Genomic DNA, 17,734 nt, shown 5'->3' with positions numbered 1-17,734 from the left:
TTTAATAGATTCTTTTAACAAATAAGGTTATGTTCAACGTTTTACAACAATAAACACGGTGTAGTCTCTGCCTTCTGGAAGCTTCTAATTCTTTTGATTGACAGGGCGTGTAAGTTTGTGAAATGTGTAGATGACATTACTAGATTTGTTTAGTACCTTTGTTTGCATTCCTTCATTAAGAATGTTTTAATATCTCCAAATGATTTTTTAAAATCACCGGAGGGCTTCCCTGGTGGCGCAGTGGTTGGTAGTCCGCCTGCCGATGGAGGGGACGCGAGTTCATGCCCCGGCCCGGGAGGATCCCACATGCTGCGGAGCGGCTGGGCCCGTGAGCCATGGCCGCTGGGCCTGCGCGTCCGGAGCCTGTGCTCCGCAGCAGGGGAGGCCGCAGCAGTGAGAGGCCCGCGTACCGCAAAAAACAAAACAAAACAAAACAAAAATCACGGGAAATATTCTGACAGGATTAGTGGGCAGTTCTTTTCCTTATTTGTTAGAGTAAACTCATTATATGTTTTTTAATGTTATTGTCATTGTCCTTGGACTAGTTGGAATTTATTAATATGGTTCATGGTTACTTATAAATATCTCACATGTATATAATTATGAATTGTGTTGTATTATTTTTAGAGTTCGAAATAAAATGTTGCCTATATGTTAGGGTTTTAGGTTTTTGTAACCTCAGCATAGTTATATGCTACTTCGTGTTAGGTCATGTTATGTAGAATGGTAATTAGAATACATTTCACTTGTACCTCATTAGTCTAGTTAAAACCAGTTGAGAGGTTTTAAAATGTTCCAATTCTTATTGATATTTATTTTGGGGGGTAAGGTAGATCCTTAGATTTTGAATTTTGAAGAGATATTTGACAGGTTGACAAACTCGTCCTTTGTGTTATTGGGAAATGAGGCTTGATCATCTCACCTCTTGGAGATCCAGAAGATTTTGCTCTATTCTTGAACGATTGCACTTTGACCTTTTATCTAGTGAAAATTTTACTTATCTTAGCAGAAGTCAGAGTCGTTGAACTATTTAGATTTGGGTGGTAAAACTCGTATTAGAAGGTGTGTATATTTAATAAACAGATGGAGTAGAAGATGACAGATGAGCTGTTCCAAACATGCATAACTTTGTTTAAAGCTCTTTATTTCCAGCAGAGTACCATACCCCCTACTTCACTGGAACTTTAATCCAATTTATTTGGAATTGCCTTAGATAACCATACTTATATATTATAAAAATACCTACTCATGTGTAATGAGTATTTTATTATTTAATATTTATTTCTTTAGGGGAGATGACTGGCAGACATTTGTTCTTCCTTGAATATGTTCAATCTTTTAAAAACTGACTATTCAAATATGTTGAAAAAATATGAATTTTAAAAATACATGAAGCACTATTACAGCTGAAAGGAAAATAGAGAAATCAACAATTAAAGATAGAGATGAGCAATCCTCTTTTAGTAAATGATGCAACTAGGAGATAGGAAATCAGTCAGGATATAGAAGATATCAACTACAACATCATTTTGACTCACCTGATATTTATAGAATACTATATCCACATACTGTACATACAGCATTGACCAAGACTGACCATATGCTGGGTGATAAAGTGAGTCTCAAAAACAGAGTATGTTTTATAACCACAGTGCAGTTAAGTTAGAATTCAGTAATAAACATCTCTCTGTAAAACCTGTACAGTGTTTGGAAATTAAACAATGGGTAAAGCAGAGATCAAGAGAAAATAGAGCAGATTTTGAATTGAAAGACTGAAAAAACACAGCATATGAAAAATGGAATGTAACTAAAGCAGAGACGGGAGATGTTTATAGTGCTAAATGCTCATGTTTGGAAGAAGGAAGTTCTAAAACCTTTCACCTTAGGCATCTAAAAAAGAGGAGCAAGTTTACCTAAAATAAGTAAAAGGAAGAAAATAATAAATGGAAATTAATGAAAGGAAATGGACAAACGACAGAAAAAATCAGTTAAGTCAAAAACTAGTTCTTTGAAAACATCATTAGTAGGTCTAATTGAAAACCACACAAATCACCAATATTAAGAGTGAATGGAAGGGCATTACTACAGATCTTATGGTCATTAAAGATAGTAAGCAATATCAGGATCACCTTTATCTTTGAAAGCTTACATTAAATGGACAAATGGAAAATAACTTAGTGAAAAGTTATTGGTAAGTAAAGACCAATCAGTAGAATAATATCGCCATGGAGTAGTTCATAATTGTAAATAGTTATTTCACAATTATTTCTATAAAGAAAGAGTACAAAACAGACATATAAGAACTTAGGGAAGACAGGGTGAGATAATATGAGAGACATGACCTATGGGAAGAAACAGAAGGAAATAGCTCCACAAATTCATCATAGAACTGACAAAGAAATTAGAAGGTGGAGAAGGAAGACTAGACAGAAAACTGAATAAAATGAGAGCTTGAGCAAAATGGGAAGAAAATTAGAACATTTGCATATTTCCCAAATAAGAGAAGCAAAGTAATACAATGGAGGAAATGTCAAACATCAGAATGTTTAATCCCAAGATATATTATTGTAGAGTTCCTATATTTCAGGAACTCAGGCTCACCTCATATCCCCCTCAACCGAAGCACATACTTAAAAGACCCCCGAGAAAGACAGTGTAAAGCAACCCAGTTACACTAGAAATGGAGAACTATATTTCAGGGGTCAGTAAAGGTGTCCCCCCAACCTTTTAAATTAATTAATTAATTAATTTGGCTGTGTCAGGTCTTAGTTGTGGCACGTGGGCTCTTCGTTGCAGCATGCAGGCTTCTCTCTAGTTGTGGCACATGGGCTCAGTAGTTGCGGCATGTGGGCTCTCTAGTTGTGACACGTGGACTTAGTTGCCCCACGGCATGTGGGATCTTAGTTCCCCGACCAGGGATCATACCCATGTCCCCTGCGATGGAAGTTGGATTCTTAACCACTGAACCAACAGGGACATCCCTACATTTATATTTAAATTTATGATCCCCTTTGTGTTATTTTTTGTATAATGTATCAGGTTTAGGTCATGGTTTTCCCTATTCTTTGCTACTTCATCATTTTTTCAAGATATTATCCTCCCTCCGTTGAATTGCTTTTGTATTTTCCTCAACACGTAAAGGTGTTTTATTTTTATTTTTTCCGGTACGCGGGCCTCTCACTGTTGTAGCCTCTCCCGTTGCGGAGCACAGGCTCCGGATGCGCAGACTCAGTGGCCATGGCTCACGGGCCCAGCCGCTCCGCGGCATGTGGGATCTTCCCGGACCAGGGCACGAACCCGTGTCCTCTGCATCGGCAGGTGGACTCTCATCCACTGCGCCACCAGGGAAGCCCCAAAGGTGTTTTTTTTTGTTTTGTTTTTGCCATGTATGAAATGTTCAGCGGACTATATGGTCTCTGTGGCAACTACTCAACCATAGAAAATAAATAAGTGGGTGTGGCTATATTACTGTGAAACTGGCAGTTGGTGTTGGATTTGGGACATAGTTTGCTGATCTCTACCATACCCTAAAGTTTTTGAAAATTTTTCTTAAACAAAAATTTTTTTAAATAAATTTATTTATTTTATTTTGTTTTATTTTTGGCTGCGTTAGGTCTTCGTTGCTGCACACGGGCTTTTCTCTGGTTGCGGTGAGTGGGAGCTACTCTTTGTTGTGGTGGGCAGGCTTCTCACTGTGGTGGCTTCTCTTGTTGGGAGCATGGGCTCCAGGTGTGCGGGCTTCAGTAGTTCTGGCACATGGGCTCAGTAGTTGTGGCTGGCAGGCTCTAGAGTGTAGGCTCAGTAGTTGTGGTGCACGGGCTTAGTTGCTCCGTGGCATGTGGGATCTTCCCGGATCAGGGCTCGAACCCGTGTCCCCTGCATTGGCAGGTGGATTCATAACCACCGCGCCACCAGGGAAGCCCCTTAAACAAAATTTTAAGTATTGTATTTAGGAATAGTTTTTAGTGGACAAAGATTATTTAGTCATAAATGAAAACAGTATTATAAATGTATAAACTATGTAATGTTTATATTGTTTATATATGGATATATGAAGTAACCTGCAGACTTTTTTTGTTCCCTGTAAGATCTCTTCCATAATTTGAATTTCCATTGCATTTGTTTTTCACTGCGGTATATTAAACATACTTGTATTATAACTTTATTCTCTATGCTTAAAAAAAACTAATATTTTTTGAAATCTCCTTGAAGGTAGAATATTTCTAACTCATCTTCATATTTAATTGCAAATAATAGAATCTAACATAAAAAAAATACAGTGTATTACCTCTTTGCTTCTTATGTAGTATGTGACCTTATTGAAGAACACCTGATTCCAACCTCAATTTTACATTACCTCCTGTTTTCATGTGGAGACTTTACTTCTTCTTGCCTGGTTACCTCCCCATGTAAAAGCATTGTTAGTACCACTCTCTCAACTTATAGTGGTGTTGGAAGGTTTAAATACCAGTGTTTATTCTGAACTTTGCAAAAGAAAAATGTTATTATTAACTAGGCTAATCACAAATTTAGTCTTTAATATGGTTGTTTCCATTTTCTTGGCTTTTTCTTTATAATTACTTAATAAAAAAACACCACCAACTGGCTTTTGTTCTTTAGCAGCTGGATAAGAATACAAATAATGTAATACTATCAAAAAGTTTCCTCTTATATTTAAAGGATTAGCTTCAGTAACACATGTTGAAGGTTGTGCAGCTTTTTCCCATTTAAAAATAAGTGTTTCCATGCTTCTTGCAATTTGTGGTAGATTTAAGATGTCTTTGCTATTTTGTGTTTCACTTATACATGCATATTCTTGGAAAATGTCACTTTCTCAAATACTTTGTTCCGCTTTTCCTAATTTTGGTTCAATCTGTTAAATATCATGAATAAAAATAATAAAAGTCTTTGTAAAGGAAAATGTTATTAATGTGTAGAATTTTCAAGTCATAAAAGCCGTATCTCACATTGCTTTAACGTGATGCTTATTGTATTGCATTACAAAAAAACTTTTATTTTCAATTTATTTATGGCTGTGTTGGGTCTTCGTTGCTGCGTTCAGGCTCTCTAGTTGTGGTGATCGGGGGCTACTCTTCTCTGTGGTGCACGGGCTTCTCACTGCGGTGGCTTCTCATGTTGCGGAGCACGGACTCTAGGCTTGTGGGCTTCAGTAGTTGTGGTGCACAGGCTCAGTAGTTGTGGCATGCAGGCTTTAGAGCACAGGCTCAGTAGTTGTGGCGCACGGGCTTAGTTGCTCTGTGGCATATGGGATCTTCCGGACCAGGGATCAAACCTGTGTCCCCTGCATTGGCAGGTGGATTCTTAACCACTGTGCCACCAGGAAAGTCCTCCAAAAAACTATTTTGAAAACATTGTCCAGGATAAGAAATGGCTATGATTCTAATAAAATATATGAATATTAAGAAAAAAATTAGTATAAAAATTAAAAGTAGTCTCTGTGACTGTGATAGAAAGTTATAAGTTTAGGGGATTAACATATATTATTTGTGATTCTTGTTTTCTATCAGGCATAAAAGATAGTTTGCACCTATTTAATAAAACATTTTCAATCAGTGTTTAAATTTCAAAGATAAAGTGTAAGGTCACCATCATCATTCTTCCATTATTCTAAGTCTTCACAAAAAGCCCAAGATACCTAGGTCATTCCTTATTTTCTACATGCTAATAACCTAGTGTTTGACATTAGAAAAGGGATTATTGAATCTTCTATGGAAAGATGTACTTCAATAGGAATACTTAACCACACATACCTAAAGATCTTATATAATTCCTATTCTTTGACCATTTCATGCTCCTTGCTCCATTTAGTGGTTCATTTGATTAGGTCTCACTGTATTGCTGACTTTTCCCTTAAATAGTAATTGTTGGATCTGAAACACACTGTCGGAATATTTCCCAATGTTTACAACATGTATAGTATTATCTGTATATAAAACTAACTGAAGTCATGGATTGAGAGTTCTGACAGTCACTCAACCAGATTATGTGGTTATGTATTTTTGGTCAAATCTTTTCACTGTGTAACCCCAATTAAGAACAAATTACTGGTATAACTAATGAAAATTAAAATAACTTTTTGATTAAAAGTACTTAATGCTTAGCATTTTAAAAGTTTTATTATTTGGAGACTCTCTGTTGTCCTAATAAAACTATGTTGGCTTAATAAAAGGATATCAACAATTTTAGTGTGTTACAGAAGAACCTGAGAAATGGAAGCCCACTCAGATTTGTTTCAGAATAGTTTATAATAGTAAAAATTTATTTAAAAGTGTATTAGTTTAACATAATTGTCTACATAGTACTTAAAGGAAAGAAATTAATTTGATAGATTGAAAGAGTAAACAGTAAATCATGACTCTAGATACATTGCTGAAATTTAATATTCAAATAAGTAAGTGAAAAGGCAGCTGAATGTTATTGAAGCAGTAGTAGATCTTTTTACTGTCTCCATAGATTTGCCTTTCCAGAACGTCACATCGTTGGAACTTCTTTCTTTTTAAGGCAAAATAATATTACATTGTATGTGTATACTACAGTTTGTTTATGCATTCATCATTTAAAAGGACATATGGGGGCTTCCCTGGTGGCGCAGCGGTTGAGAGTCCGCCTGCCGAGGCAGGGGACGCGGGTTCGTGCCCCGGTCTGGGAAGATCCCACGTGCCGCGGAGCGGCTGGGCCCGTGAGCCATGGCTGCTGAGCCTGCGCGTCCGGAGCCTGTGCTCCGCAACGGGAGAGACCACAGCAGTGAGAGGCCCTCCCACCACCAAAAAAACGGACATGTGGTTGTTTCCACTTTGTGGTTATTATGAATAATGCTGATATGAATGTTCATGTACATGTTTTTCTGTCGACATATGCTTTCATTTCTTTCTTTTTTTTTTTTTTTGCGGTACGTGGGCCTCTCACTGTTGTGGCCTCTCCTGTTGCGGAGCACAGGCTCTGGACGCACAGGCTCAGTGGCTATGGCTCACAGGCCTAGCTGCTCCATGGCATGTGGGATCTTCCCGGACCCGGGCACGAACCCGTGTCCCCTGCATCGGCAGGTGGACTCTCAACCACTGCGCCACCAGGGAAGCCCTATGCTTTCATTTCTTGGTATACATCTAGGAGTGGAATTGCTGGATCATATGGTAATTCTATCTTTAGCTTTTTGAGGAACCGCCAGACTGTTTTTCACAGCAGCTGCACCATTTTACATTCCCACCAGTAATGGATCAGGGTTTTACTTTTCCTATATCCTTGCAAATACCTGCTCCTTTTCAATTGTTTTGTTATAACCAACCTAGTGGGTGTGAAGTAGTATCTCACTGTGGTTTTGATTTGCATTTCACCACTGATCAATGATTTTGATAATCTTTTCATATACTTGTTGGCCATCTGTATATCTTCTTTGGAGAAATGTCTATTCACATCCTGTGCTCATTTTGTAATTGGGTTGTTTATCTTCTAAATGTTGAATAGTAAGAGTTCTCAATATACTTTGGATACTAGACCCTTATCTGAAATACGATTTACAAATATTTTCTATTTTTTGATTGTCTTTTAACTTTTAAAAATAATGCCCTTTGATACACAACAGTTTTAAATATTGATGTAATATAATTTTTTTTTCTTTTGTTGCTTGTGCTTTTGGTGTCACATCTGAGAATATTGTCAAATCCAAGATCATGAAGATTTACCCCTATATTTTCTTCTTGTATAGTTTTAGCTCTTATGTTTAGGTCTTTAATACATTTTGAGTTAATTTTTATATATGATTTAAGCTAGTAGTCCAACTTTTTTGCATGTGGACTTCATTTTTCCCAGCACCATTTGTTGAAGATACTTGGTACCTTTTTCAAAAATTAATTGATCATAGATGTATGGGTTTATTTCTGGACTCTGAATTTTATTCCGTTGGTTTATATGTCTGATGTCAGTAACACAGTGTTTTGATTAATGTAGCTTTATTGTAATTTTTGAAATCAGGTAATGTGAGTCCTCCAATTTGTTCTTTTTTATTTGGGACCTCCTGCAACTTAATTTGTTTTTAGGTTGGCTTTTCACTTCTGCAAAAGCCATTGGAATGTTGATAGAGATTGCATTGCTATTGTAACTAGAATTGCTTTCTTAACTTTTTATTTTGGATTGATAATTGCTGGTTTATGTATGTTGATCTTGTACCCTGAAATTTTCCTGAACTTATCAGTTCTAGTACTATTTTATGAATTCTTCAGAATTTTCTATATGTAGCATCATGTTGTCTGTGAATAGAGATAGTTTTATTTCTTTTCCAATTTAGAAGTTTTCAGTTTCTTTTTCTTGCCTAATTGCTTTGGTTAGATCTTTCAATACAGTGTTGACTGTAGGCATCCTTGTTTTGTTTCAGATATTAGCAGAAAAACATTCAGCCTTTGTCATTTAGTATAGTGTTTTGCAAATGCCCTTTATCATATTTGGAAATTCCCTTCTGTTCCTAGTTTCCTGTACTTTTTGTTGTTGTTGCTGTGTTTTTGTTTTTTTTTAATTATGAAAGGGTGTTGAATTTTGGCAGATGCCTTTTCTGTATCGGTTGAGATGATCATGTTGTTTTTCCCCCTTTCATTCTATTAATGTGATGTTGACTGTTAAGAGTTTATTATTTAATTCCACATATTTGTGACATGGTGATTATTTGATATGCTATGTTTAATATCACATATTCATGAATTTACAATTTTCCTTCTGCTTTTGATTTGTAATGTCATTCCAGCTTGGTTAGAGAGATTGTCTTCATTGTTTTTAAACTTAGTGAGACTTGTTTTGTGGCTAACATAGAAGAAGAATGTGTATTCTGCCATTACTGGGTAGAGTCTTCAATAGGTTTGTTGAGTTTAGTTGATTTATATTGTTAATCTTAAGCTGTGTTCATTTTTTTTCTTTCATTTTCTTCATTCTGCTACTCTGATGTGTAATTTCACTCATCTTATTTTCAAGTTTGTGAATTCTTTCTTTGGTCTATTCTGATATTCAGATAGGCTTTTGAAACCTTTAGTGCCTTTTTCATTTTAGTTATTGTACTGTTCTGTTCTGTTATTTCTATGTGGTTCCTTTTTCATAAGGAACCAGTATCTTTATTGATATTTTCAATTTGTGAATTCATCTTTCTCCCTTATTTCTTTGTCTATAATTTCTTTTAGCTCTTTGAGCACATATAAGACAAGTTGATTTAAATTCTTTGTATAGGTTCTTCAGTGTCAGTTTCTCTCAGTTTATTTTTGTTCTTTGTATGGGCTATACCTTCCTGTTTCTTTGTGTGCCTTGCGATTTTTTGTTGAATGGTGGACATTTTGAATATCATAATGTGGCAACTCTGAACATCATATTGTCCTCCCCTCCCCAGGATTTGCTGTTTTGCTTGTTGAGGTCTGCAGCCACACACTGTTTATTGACTTTTTCAAACTCTTTTTGTAAAGACTATGTTTGGGACAGTCCTTTGAATGTGTAGTGATACCATCTACAGCTCTGCTGTAGCCTTTACCTCTGGCTTGTGCAGTCAAAAGCTCAGCCAGGGCTTCCCTGGTGGCACAGTGGTTGAGAGTACACCTGCCAATGCAGGAAACACGGGTTCATGCCCCAGTCCGGGAAAATCCCACATGCTGTGGAGCGGCTGGGCCCGTGAGCCATAGCCACTGAGCCTGCGCATCCGGAGCCTGTTCTCCTCAACGGTAGAGGCCACAACAGTGAGAGGCCCGCGTACCGAAGGAAAAAAAAAAAAAAAGCTCAGCCAGAGATGCAAGACTAATGTCCTCACAGTTCTTTGTTGAGCCGGCATTGGCTCTGGGCATGTGTGCTGTATTCTAGATTCCCTGGTATATCATTCAGTGTACGCACACGCATATACAGAAACACACGTGTGATGTTCATTTCAAGGAATTGGCTTATGTGACTGGGCTGGCAGGTAAGAAGTAGAGTAGGCTACTTCATTTCATCACTTACTTCTTCTTCATTCTGGAAATTTTTCTGAGGTTTGTCCTATACAGATTCAATTTTCTGAATAAAACTTGGACTTCATTAAAATTACATACTCCCACTCTTCAAAAACACAGACTGGGATGGGAGAAAGCACTTGCAAAACACATATCTGATAAAGGACTGTTATCCAAAATACACAAAGCTCTTAAAAATCAAAAATAAGAAAATGAACAACCTGATTAAAAACTGGGCAAAAGACCTCACCTCAAAGACAATATACAGATGTCAAGTAAACATATGAAAAGGTGCTCCATATCATATGTCATCAGGGAAACAACAAGGACATACTACTTACACACCTGGCCAAAATTCAGTACCCTGAATATATCAAGTGCTGGTAAAGTGGAGCAACAGGAACTCTCATTAATTTCTAGTAGGAATGCAAAATGGTAAAATCACTTTGGAAGACAGTTTGGCAGTTTTGTACAAAACTAAACATACGTTTACCATACAGTCAAACAATTTTGCTGCATCGTATTTACCCAAAGGAGTTATGTCTGCCCAAAAAACTGCACACAGGTGTTTATATCAGCTTTATCCATAATTGCCAGAATTTGGAAGTAACCAAGATGTCCTTCAGTAGGTGAATGGATAAATAAAATGTGGTACATCCAGATAATGGAATACTATTCAGGACTAAAAGCTATCAAGCCACGAAAAGAAAGGGGGGAAACTTTAAAAGTGTATTATTGGGCTTCCCTGGTGGTGCCGTGGTTGGGAGTCTGCCTGCAGGTGCAGGGGACGCGGGTTCGTGCCCCAGTCCGGGAGGATCCCGCGTGCCATGGAGCGGCTGGGCCCGTGGGCCATGTCCAATGGGCCTGCGCATCTGGAGTCTGTGTTCCGCAACGGGAGAGGCCACAGCGGTGAGAGGCTCGCGTACCGCAAAAAAAAAAAAAAGTGTATTACTAAGTGAAAGAAGCCAATCTGAAAAAGATACATAACTGTATGATTCCAACTAAACAACATTCTGGAAAAGGCAATACAGTAAGACAGTAAGAAGATCAGAGTTCACCAGGAGGGATGCATAGGCAGAGAACAAAGGATTTTTAGGGCAGTGAGACTATTCTGTATGCTACTGTAATGTTGGATATATGTCATTATAAATTTATCCAAAACCCATACAATGTACAACACCAAGAGTGAACCATAATGGAAACTATGGAGTTTGGGTGATTATATTGTGTCATTATAGGTTGAAGCAAATGTTCCACTTTGGTAGGGGACGTTGATAATGGGGTAGACTATGCATGAATGGGGGCAGAGGCTATATGGAAAATCTTTGTACCTTCCTCTCAATTTTGTTGTGAACCAAAAACTGCTCTAAAAAATAAGGCATATTAAAAAAATTTTTTAATGTGATGGGAAGAATTACAGAGAAAGTAAGAAATAATGAAATAGGCAACGTATTTAGATGAAAATGTTTAGTGTTTTCTTCTTGGGTTTATCTTGTATACTATAGTTTCAGGATTTGCTTTTAGGAAATCCAGTTTAACGATTTTGTTTGATATTTAATTTAACCTTTTCATTTTCAGTAATAGAAGTTTTAAAAAATTTTACTCTTTAAATAATTGTAGTCAACTCTCCACTGAAATGAACTGTAAATTCCATACCTTTGGCTCTCGGAGGACTAGTCCTTTGCTAATAAAAGCTTTATAACTTCCTTTATGTGTATAGGTTATGTATACAGCAGGTAACAGATTGCTCCAATGCAAAAATTTTCAATGTATGTCCTGGTTCCTCACTATAAAACAAGTTACGTAGGTAAAGGGAAGGTCAGTTAAGGAGAATTTGCATTCATTTCTATTATATATTTATCATTAAAAGTACTAAATAACTTTACATTACCCCTGTTGATATTTATGTGTTGGAAAGGCAGTGGTGCCTGGGCACAGTTTAGAGTCCTTTAACCAACGATTTAATAATACAAATTACGTCATTTCTGCTTTTCTTTCCAACTCTGGTTTTGCTTGCAATAGATTCAGTTACGCTGTAAATTAGATTCTCTACATTTCTATGTGAACTTTTTTCCCTTAAAGTATTAATTAGGTTTTATCTTAAAGTGAAGTCACAATTTTAGGTTTAAATGTCAGGCGCAAACCTGTAAAAATGTTAACCCATTTGAGCTCTAGAAATCTAATGAAGACTTCTGTATACAGCTTTTGACACTGCTTGCTGTATACTAGAGTACAAAGTAAAAGCTTGTTTCTTGTCTGTATATTTTAGAATAACACACGTCCTTTCTGTTATGGGGCATGCATTCTGCTGATGTTATAGAAAGCTTTCTCATCAGCCTACCCATGAGGAAAATTAAGATTGTCTTGCTGTGTCCCAGGGAAATAGTCAAGGCTTTTAAAAAGAGAGAAAATAGAGAACAAAAGGATATGTCAGGCGTGTACACAACTGTGTTATTGGCAGATAGCATGACTCCTTTATGAATGTGTGACTTTCTGAAAACTCTGATTTTAAAAGAATTATCTTTTTCTATTAGGCATTGAATAAGAGGTTTTTTCCATATATAAATAGAACTTTTAGATCTACCAAATCTTGTTCATTCAACTCTAAACTGAGCCTTCATAGCATTTGTTTTGTCTACTTCTATTGAAGGCTTTCTGCAGGAAGAATCTCAGTTGTGACATTGTATGGATGCCAGTGAAATGATCAGAATTCAAGTTTCTAGTGTACCGTGGCTATAATGAGCTGCTAATTGAAGGTGACAAGCTGTTTTTTCCTTCCCAGTTGGTCTGGCAAAATGTTAGATTTCGTTCATTATTAACTCATTGCTTCTCAGCAGAGGACTGGATTAATTAGTTGGGAACATTAAGAAAAGAATTTTTGCCTTGTGTCAATTTTAGAGGTTGAAGTTCAAGTTTTACTAGATTCTCTCCCATCTCCACTTTCACCAATTGTATGCACTTATGTAAGTCCCTAGCACAATCAAGACACAGCAACATTTCTATCACCCTAAAAGTGGCACCCATCATGCCACTTTGTACTCTGTAGCTTCCCTCCTTTTCTGGTCCCTGGCAACCACTGATCTGCTTCCTATTTATTTTTTTTGGCTGCGTTGGGTCTTCATTGCTGCGCGCGGGCTTTCTCTAGTTGCGGCGAGCGGGGGCTATATTCTTCTTTGCGGTGCACGGGCTTCTCATTGCGGTGGCTTCTCTTGTGGCGGAGCACAGGCTCTAGGTGTGCAGGCTTCAGTAGTTGTGGCTCGCGGGCTGTAGAGCGCAGGCTCAGTAGCTGTGGTGCACGGGCTTAGTTGCTCTGTGGCACGTGGGATCTTCCTGGACCAGGGCTCAAACCCGTGTCCCTTGCATCGGCAGGTGGATTCTTAACCATTGCGCCACCAGGCAGTCCCAACTTGATAATGTTTTTGTTGAGGATTTTTTATGTATATTCATGAGACATAAATATATCGGTAGTTTCTTGTGAAGTATTTATTTTGGGGATCATGTGTTACTGACCTCATAAAATAAGTTGGTGACTCCTATCTTATAAAAGAGTTTGTGTAGAATATCTAAACATTTTTGTTTAAATGATTAGTAGAATTTACAAATGAAGCCATTTTTAAGGATTTCTTTGTAACAAGTTTTAAATTATGAGTTTGGTTTCTTTTATAGACACTGGAATATTCAAATTATCTATTTCAAGGAATTGGGTTTAGTTCTGTTTATTTTTTTCTTTTGCTTACTCAAGTTTTGATTCATTGATTTGTTGTATTTTATTCATTCCCTCATTCCACTTTCATTTGATTTAACTTGCTCTTTTCCTACTTTCTTAAGGTGAAAACATTGATCTCTTTATCTGTTCTAGTATGAAGGAACACATTGTCTTTATAATTTGAATCTTATCATTTAGAATGTGTATTTATGTACATTTTAGAAAGAGGTCTCATTTCTGATAGATTCTTGATTAGGGTTGAACTGTACCAATCTACATATTAACCCTTATATTAATGGTTTGTCTTTTATTATGGGTTTGTCTATGTATATAGTGCAACTTTTTGTTACTAGGTTTTATACTTATACAATCAAATTCTCACAAATAACTGCAGCTTTATTTCTTTCTTGTAGTAATTTCTTATGCACATACCTTCTATACTGCGTTGAGTAGAGTGGCCATATTCTTCAAGTGTTCTTCTCTAATCCCTGATTTTAGGGTGAAAGCTTGCAGTATTTCACCATTATGCAATTGCTAATTTTGTTGATTAAAGTCCAAATCAATTTGCTTGTATTGTGTTAGTAAGAAAATTTATTGGCCCTCCCACCTGTTAAAACATAATGGCTTTTGTCTTTATTTATTTGTTTATTTATATATATATGTATGTATGTATGTTTATATGTATGTATTTATTTATTTATTTATGTTTTAGCACAAGCCCACCTTACTGTTGTGTGGATTTATATTCACTTCGTACTGGGGAGATGGTCAAGTCCATTCAGTTTAAAACACCTATCTATGATCTCCATTGCAACAAAAGGTAAGCAATTTTTCATGTGTTTCTTGTGCAAGATAACATACCTCCTGTGCATGTAGTGCATTTCCATTATCATTGACTTTGATATAATAATAATAAAAAAGTCACAAATATGTCTTTGGAATTCTGCCAAATATAAGTAGCTCTTAAGATTTTTTAATGTTTTCAAACTTTTTGTCTTGACCCATTAGTGAAATAATGAAATGGAAAAGAATAAAAGTGCCTGAGCAAACGTATGAAGGTTAAATATTGCTTTGAGGAACCTTTTTATATGTATAACATAACATTTTATATATAACTTTTTGTTTCATATATGTACTTCTATATGTTTACTGGTTTATGATGGGAAATGTAATTTTCCTGTTAGCATTCATCAAAACAAAGCTTATTTCTGAAATGTAAAAAAGATTTTAAATATTCTTATTTTTTTGCACTTCACAATGGAGCTAAAAGAGGGACCAGATAGATTTTTCCTAGCCCCATGATGCTAAATGTCTTATCAAGGTCATGGCTGCAAATTATTAATCTCATTAAAGAGCAAACACATGGAACATGGAAAACAAAAAATAAATTTTATAATAAAAGACTCTCAGGTTAGATTTTAAAGAGATATTTCAAAAAGTGACTCGGAAAGTTTGAATGTAAAAGTAAGGGTAAACAGATACCTGACAAGTACAAACTAAAAGACCAAGACTTTGATATTAATGACAAAAATATTTGAATTCAGTACAAAAATATGAAATAGGACAAAGAAAAGTTGTTCAGTGATAGTGTGTAATTCATAATGAAGATCTAGTTATTATGTACATATATATATATATATATTTTTTTTTTTGCGGTACACGGGCCTCTCACTGTTGTGGCCTCTCCTGTTGTGGAGCACAGGCTCCGGATGCGCAGGCCCAGCGGCCATGGCTCACGGGCCCAGCCGCTCTGCGGCATGTGGGATCTTCCCGGACTGGGGCACGAACCCATGTCCCCTGCATCAGCAGGCGGACTCTCAACCACTGCGCCACCAGGGAAGCCCTATTATGTGTATTTAAACTTCAGATAACATCAAACAAAGTTATATATGACATAGGAGGTATACTCGTGTTATTTCTGGGTTAATGTAATTATCCAGTGATATATTAAATTATTAAAAGTCAACATTTTTGGGCTTCCCTGGTGGCACAGTGGTTAAGAATCCACCTGCCAGTGCAGCAGACATGGGTTTGAGCCCTGGTCCAGGAAGATCCACATGCTGCGGAGCAACTAAGCCCGTGTGCCACAGCTACTGAGCCTGCGCTCTAGATCCCACAAGCCACAACTGTTGAGCCCACGTGCCACAACTTCTTAAGCCCATGTGCCTAGAGCCCTTGCTCTGCAAGAATAGAAGCCACCACAGTGAGAAGCCCGAGCACCGCAATGAACAGTAGCCCCGGCTCGCCGCAACTAGAGAAAGCCATGTGTAGCAACAAAGACCCAATGCAGCCCAAAATAAAGAAAGAAAGAAAGAAAGAAAGAAAGAAAGAAAGAAAGAAAGAAGATTTTAAAAATCAACATTTTTAAATGGGTGGATCTAGTAGTTAAATATTTAACAACAGTTATAAGGAGCAATACTCTAAAATGTAGTTTATAAAATAACTTCATTTCAGATACATTTTAATTTTGAAAATTTATAACTTTTCCCTAATTATTTATAAATCTTGAACTTTGGGAGAAATACAGATTCTGATTAATTTTAATATTTCAATAATCAGAAATGTCTCATTTACATTGAATAATAGTTATCTGAGCTTCCTTCCTCCCTCCCTTTCTCCCTCCCTCCCTCCCTCCCTCCCTCCCTCTCTCTCATTTTGGCTCTTGTGTTGGGAAATTCAGCAATCATTTTAAGTGCCAGGTTGTATAAATCCATTTTATGTTTAATTCCATGACTTTGAGCCAGCACTGGAAAAACACTTTTAGTAAATAGCCAGCAGTTCATTGATCTCATACATTCTTAATGAAGATAGATTCATTTGATTTATAATGAATGAAAATGAAATTTTATTTTGAGATGTAGTTCTCCTGTGACTTTTCTTCCTTTTAATCTTGTCTATCTTGATCATATTAAGGATTTTGTGACTGTATTTTGACATTTAAGAAGCAGATTTTTCTAGCCTATATGCTTTAAGAAGCGTTTGATTTTTAAAAATTCCTTTGGTACATACTTACTTAAATCTAGATGATTTAACTTATTTATAGTTCAGTTTATAGAATTTCATATTAACATTTTCTTTTGTGGTTTTTTCCCTCTAATTTTAGGATCCTTGTCGTAGTATTGCAGGAGAAAATTGCTGCCTTTGATAGCTGTACTTTCACAAAAAAGTTTTTTGTCACAAGTACGTATCAACTTGATTTATTTCCTATCATATGCATTGAGTTTATACTACTTACTTGATAGAATCAGCAGACTAATTGGAATCATAACATCAGTATTTCATGCTTATTCAACTACTGTATTTCTATGTTTCTGTGATGTCTTATTTAGTAATATAATTTTATGGTATATGTGTTCAACCCACAGCGCATTTTCTTCATATTACTGTGGAAGCCTTGTTGTATACCTCAGCTTTTCCTTATATATTTTCCTTGAGTCATTGTGATTAATTTAGATTTGTGTAGCTATGTTGTTAAATTACTTAATTAACATAACATACTTGTGGACATAACTGGATTATCATTCATGAGGGAAATGTGTCAGTCTTTCACTCCTTCTTTCCCCCACCTGTCACAACTCTGCCTGGATTTGCAGAAATAAGCCTAGATTCTGGATCCAAACACACACACACACACACACACACAGTCATTCAGAGAGAGTGATTGTTTGATCAGTTGATCTATTTTTTAAAAACTTGGCCCATGCAGTTGTGGGAGCTGGCAAGTCCAAGATTTGCAAGGCAGTCCAGCAAGCTGGAAATTCCAACAGGGGCCTTGTCTGGAGTTAGATTTTTTTTTTTTTTTCACTACAGCCTAGTAAAGCAATAGTTTTCACTCTTTTGTGTTTTAACTCTAACACTCACCATCAAAGCTATTGCTGTTATTTTCAGAGAATCTGTTATGTGTATGCTGCAGAAGTAGTTCTGTTGGAACAGAGCTCATTTTTGTTTTGTGTAGAGAATCCCAATCATATTGTTGCATCTCCTGAAATATCACAACTATTTACACACTTACTCATCAGATGTTTATCCATATTAAGCGCTGAGTAGGAGACATTATTCC

The 17,734-nt window shown here is 36.5% G+C and overlaps 1 protein-coding gene across 11 annotated transcripts in view; it reads left to right on the top strand.

The window, feature by feature from the left end:
- The window catches only part of BCAS3 (BCAS3 microtubule associated cell migration factor), a 576,449-nt gene that overhangs the window by 114,377 nt on the left and 444,338 nt on the right, over window positions 1–17,734 (top strand). For all 11 annotated transcript variants that reach the window (XM_081218975.1, XM_081218976.1, XM_081218978.1 and 8 more), the window contains exons 8-9: window positions 14,387–14,494; window positions 16,778–16,854. In XM_081218975.1, the coding sequence (XP_081075101.1) occupies window positions 14,387–14,494; window positions 16,778–16,854 (185 nt within the window). The remainder of the gene's footprint in view (window positions 1–14,386; window positions 14,495–16,777; window positions 16,855–17,734) is intronic.

The sequence above is a fragment of the Mesoplodon bidens genome (genome assembly GCF_964165515.1).
Source record: "Mesoplodon bidens genome assembly, chromosome: 19".
Taxonomy (NCBI): domain Eukaryota; kingdom Metazoa; phylum Chordata; class Mammalia; order Artiodactyla; family Ziphiidae; genus Mesoplodon; species Mesoplodon bidens.
Note: the sequence above shows the minus strand (reverse complement) of the source record. Positions and strands in the feature narration are given on the sequence as shown.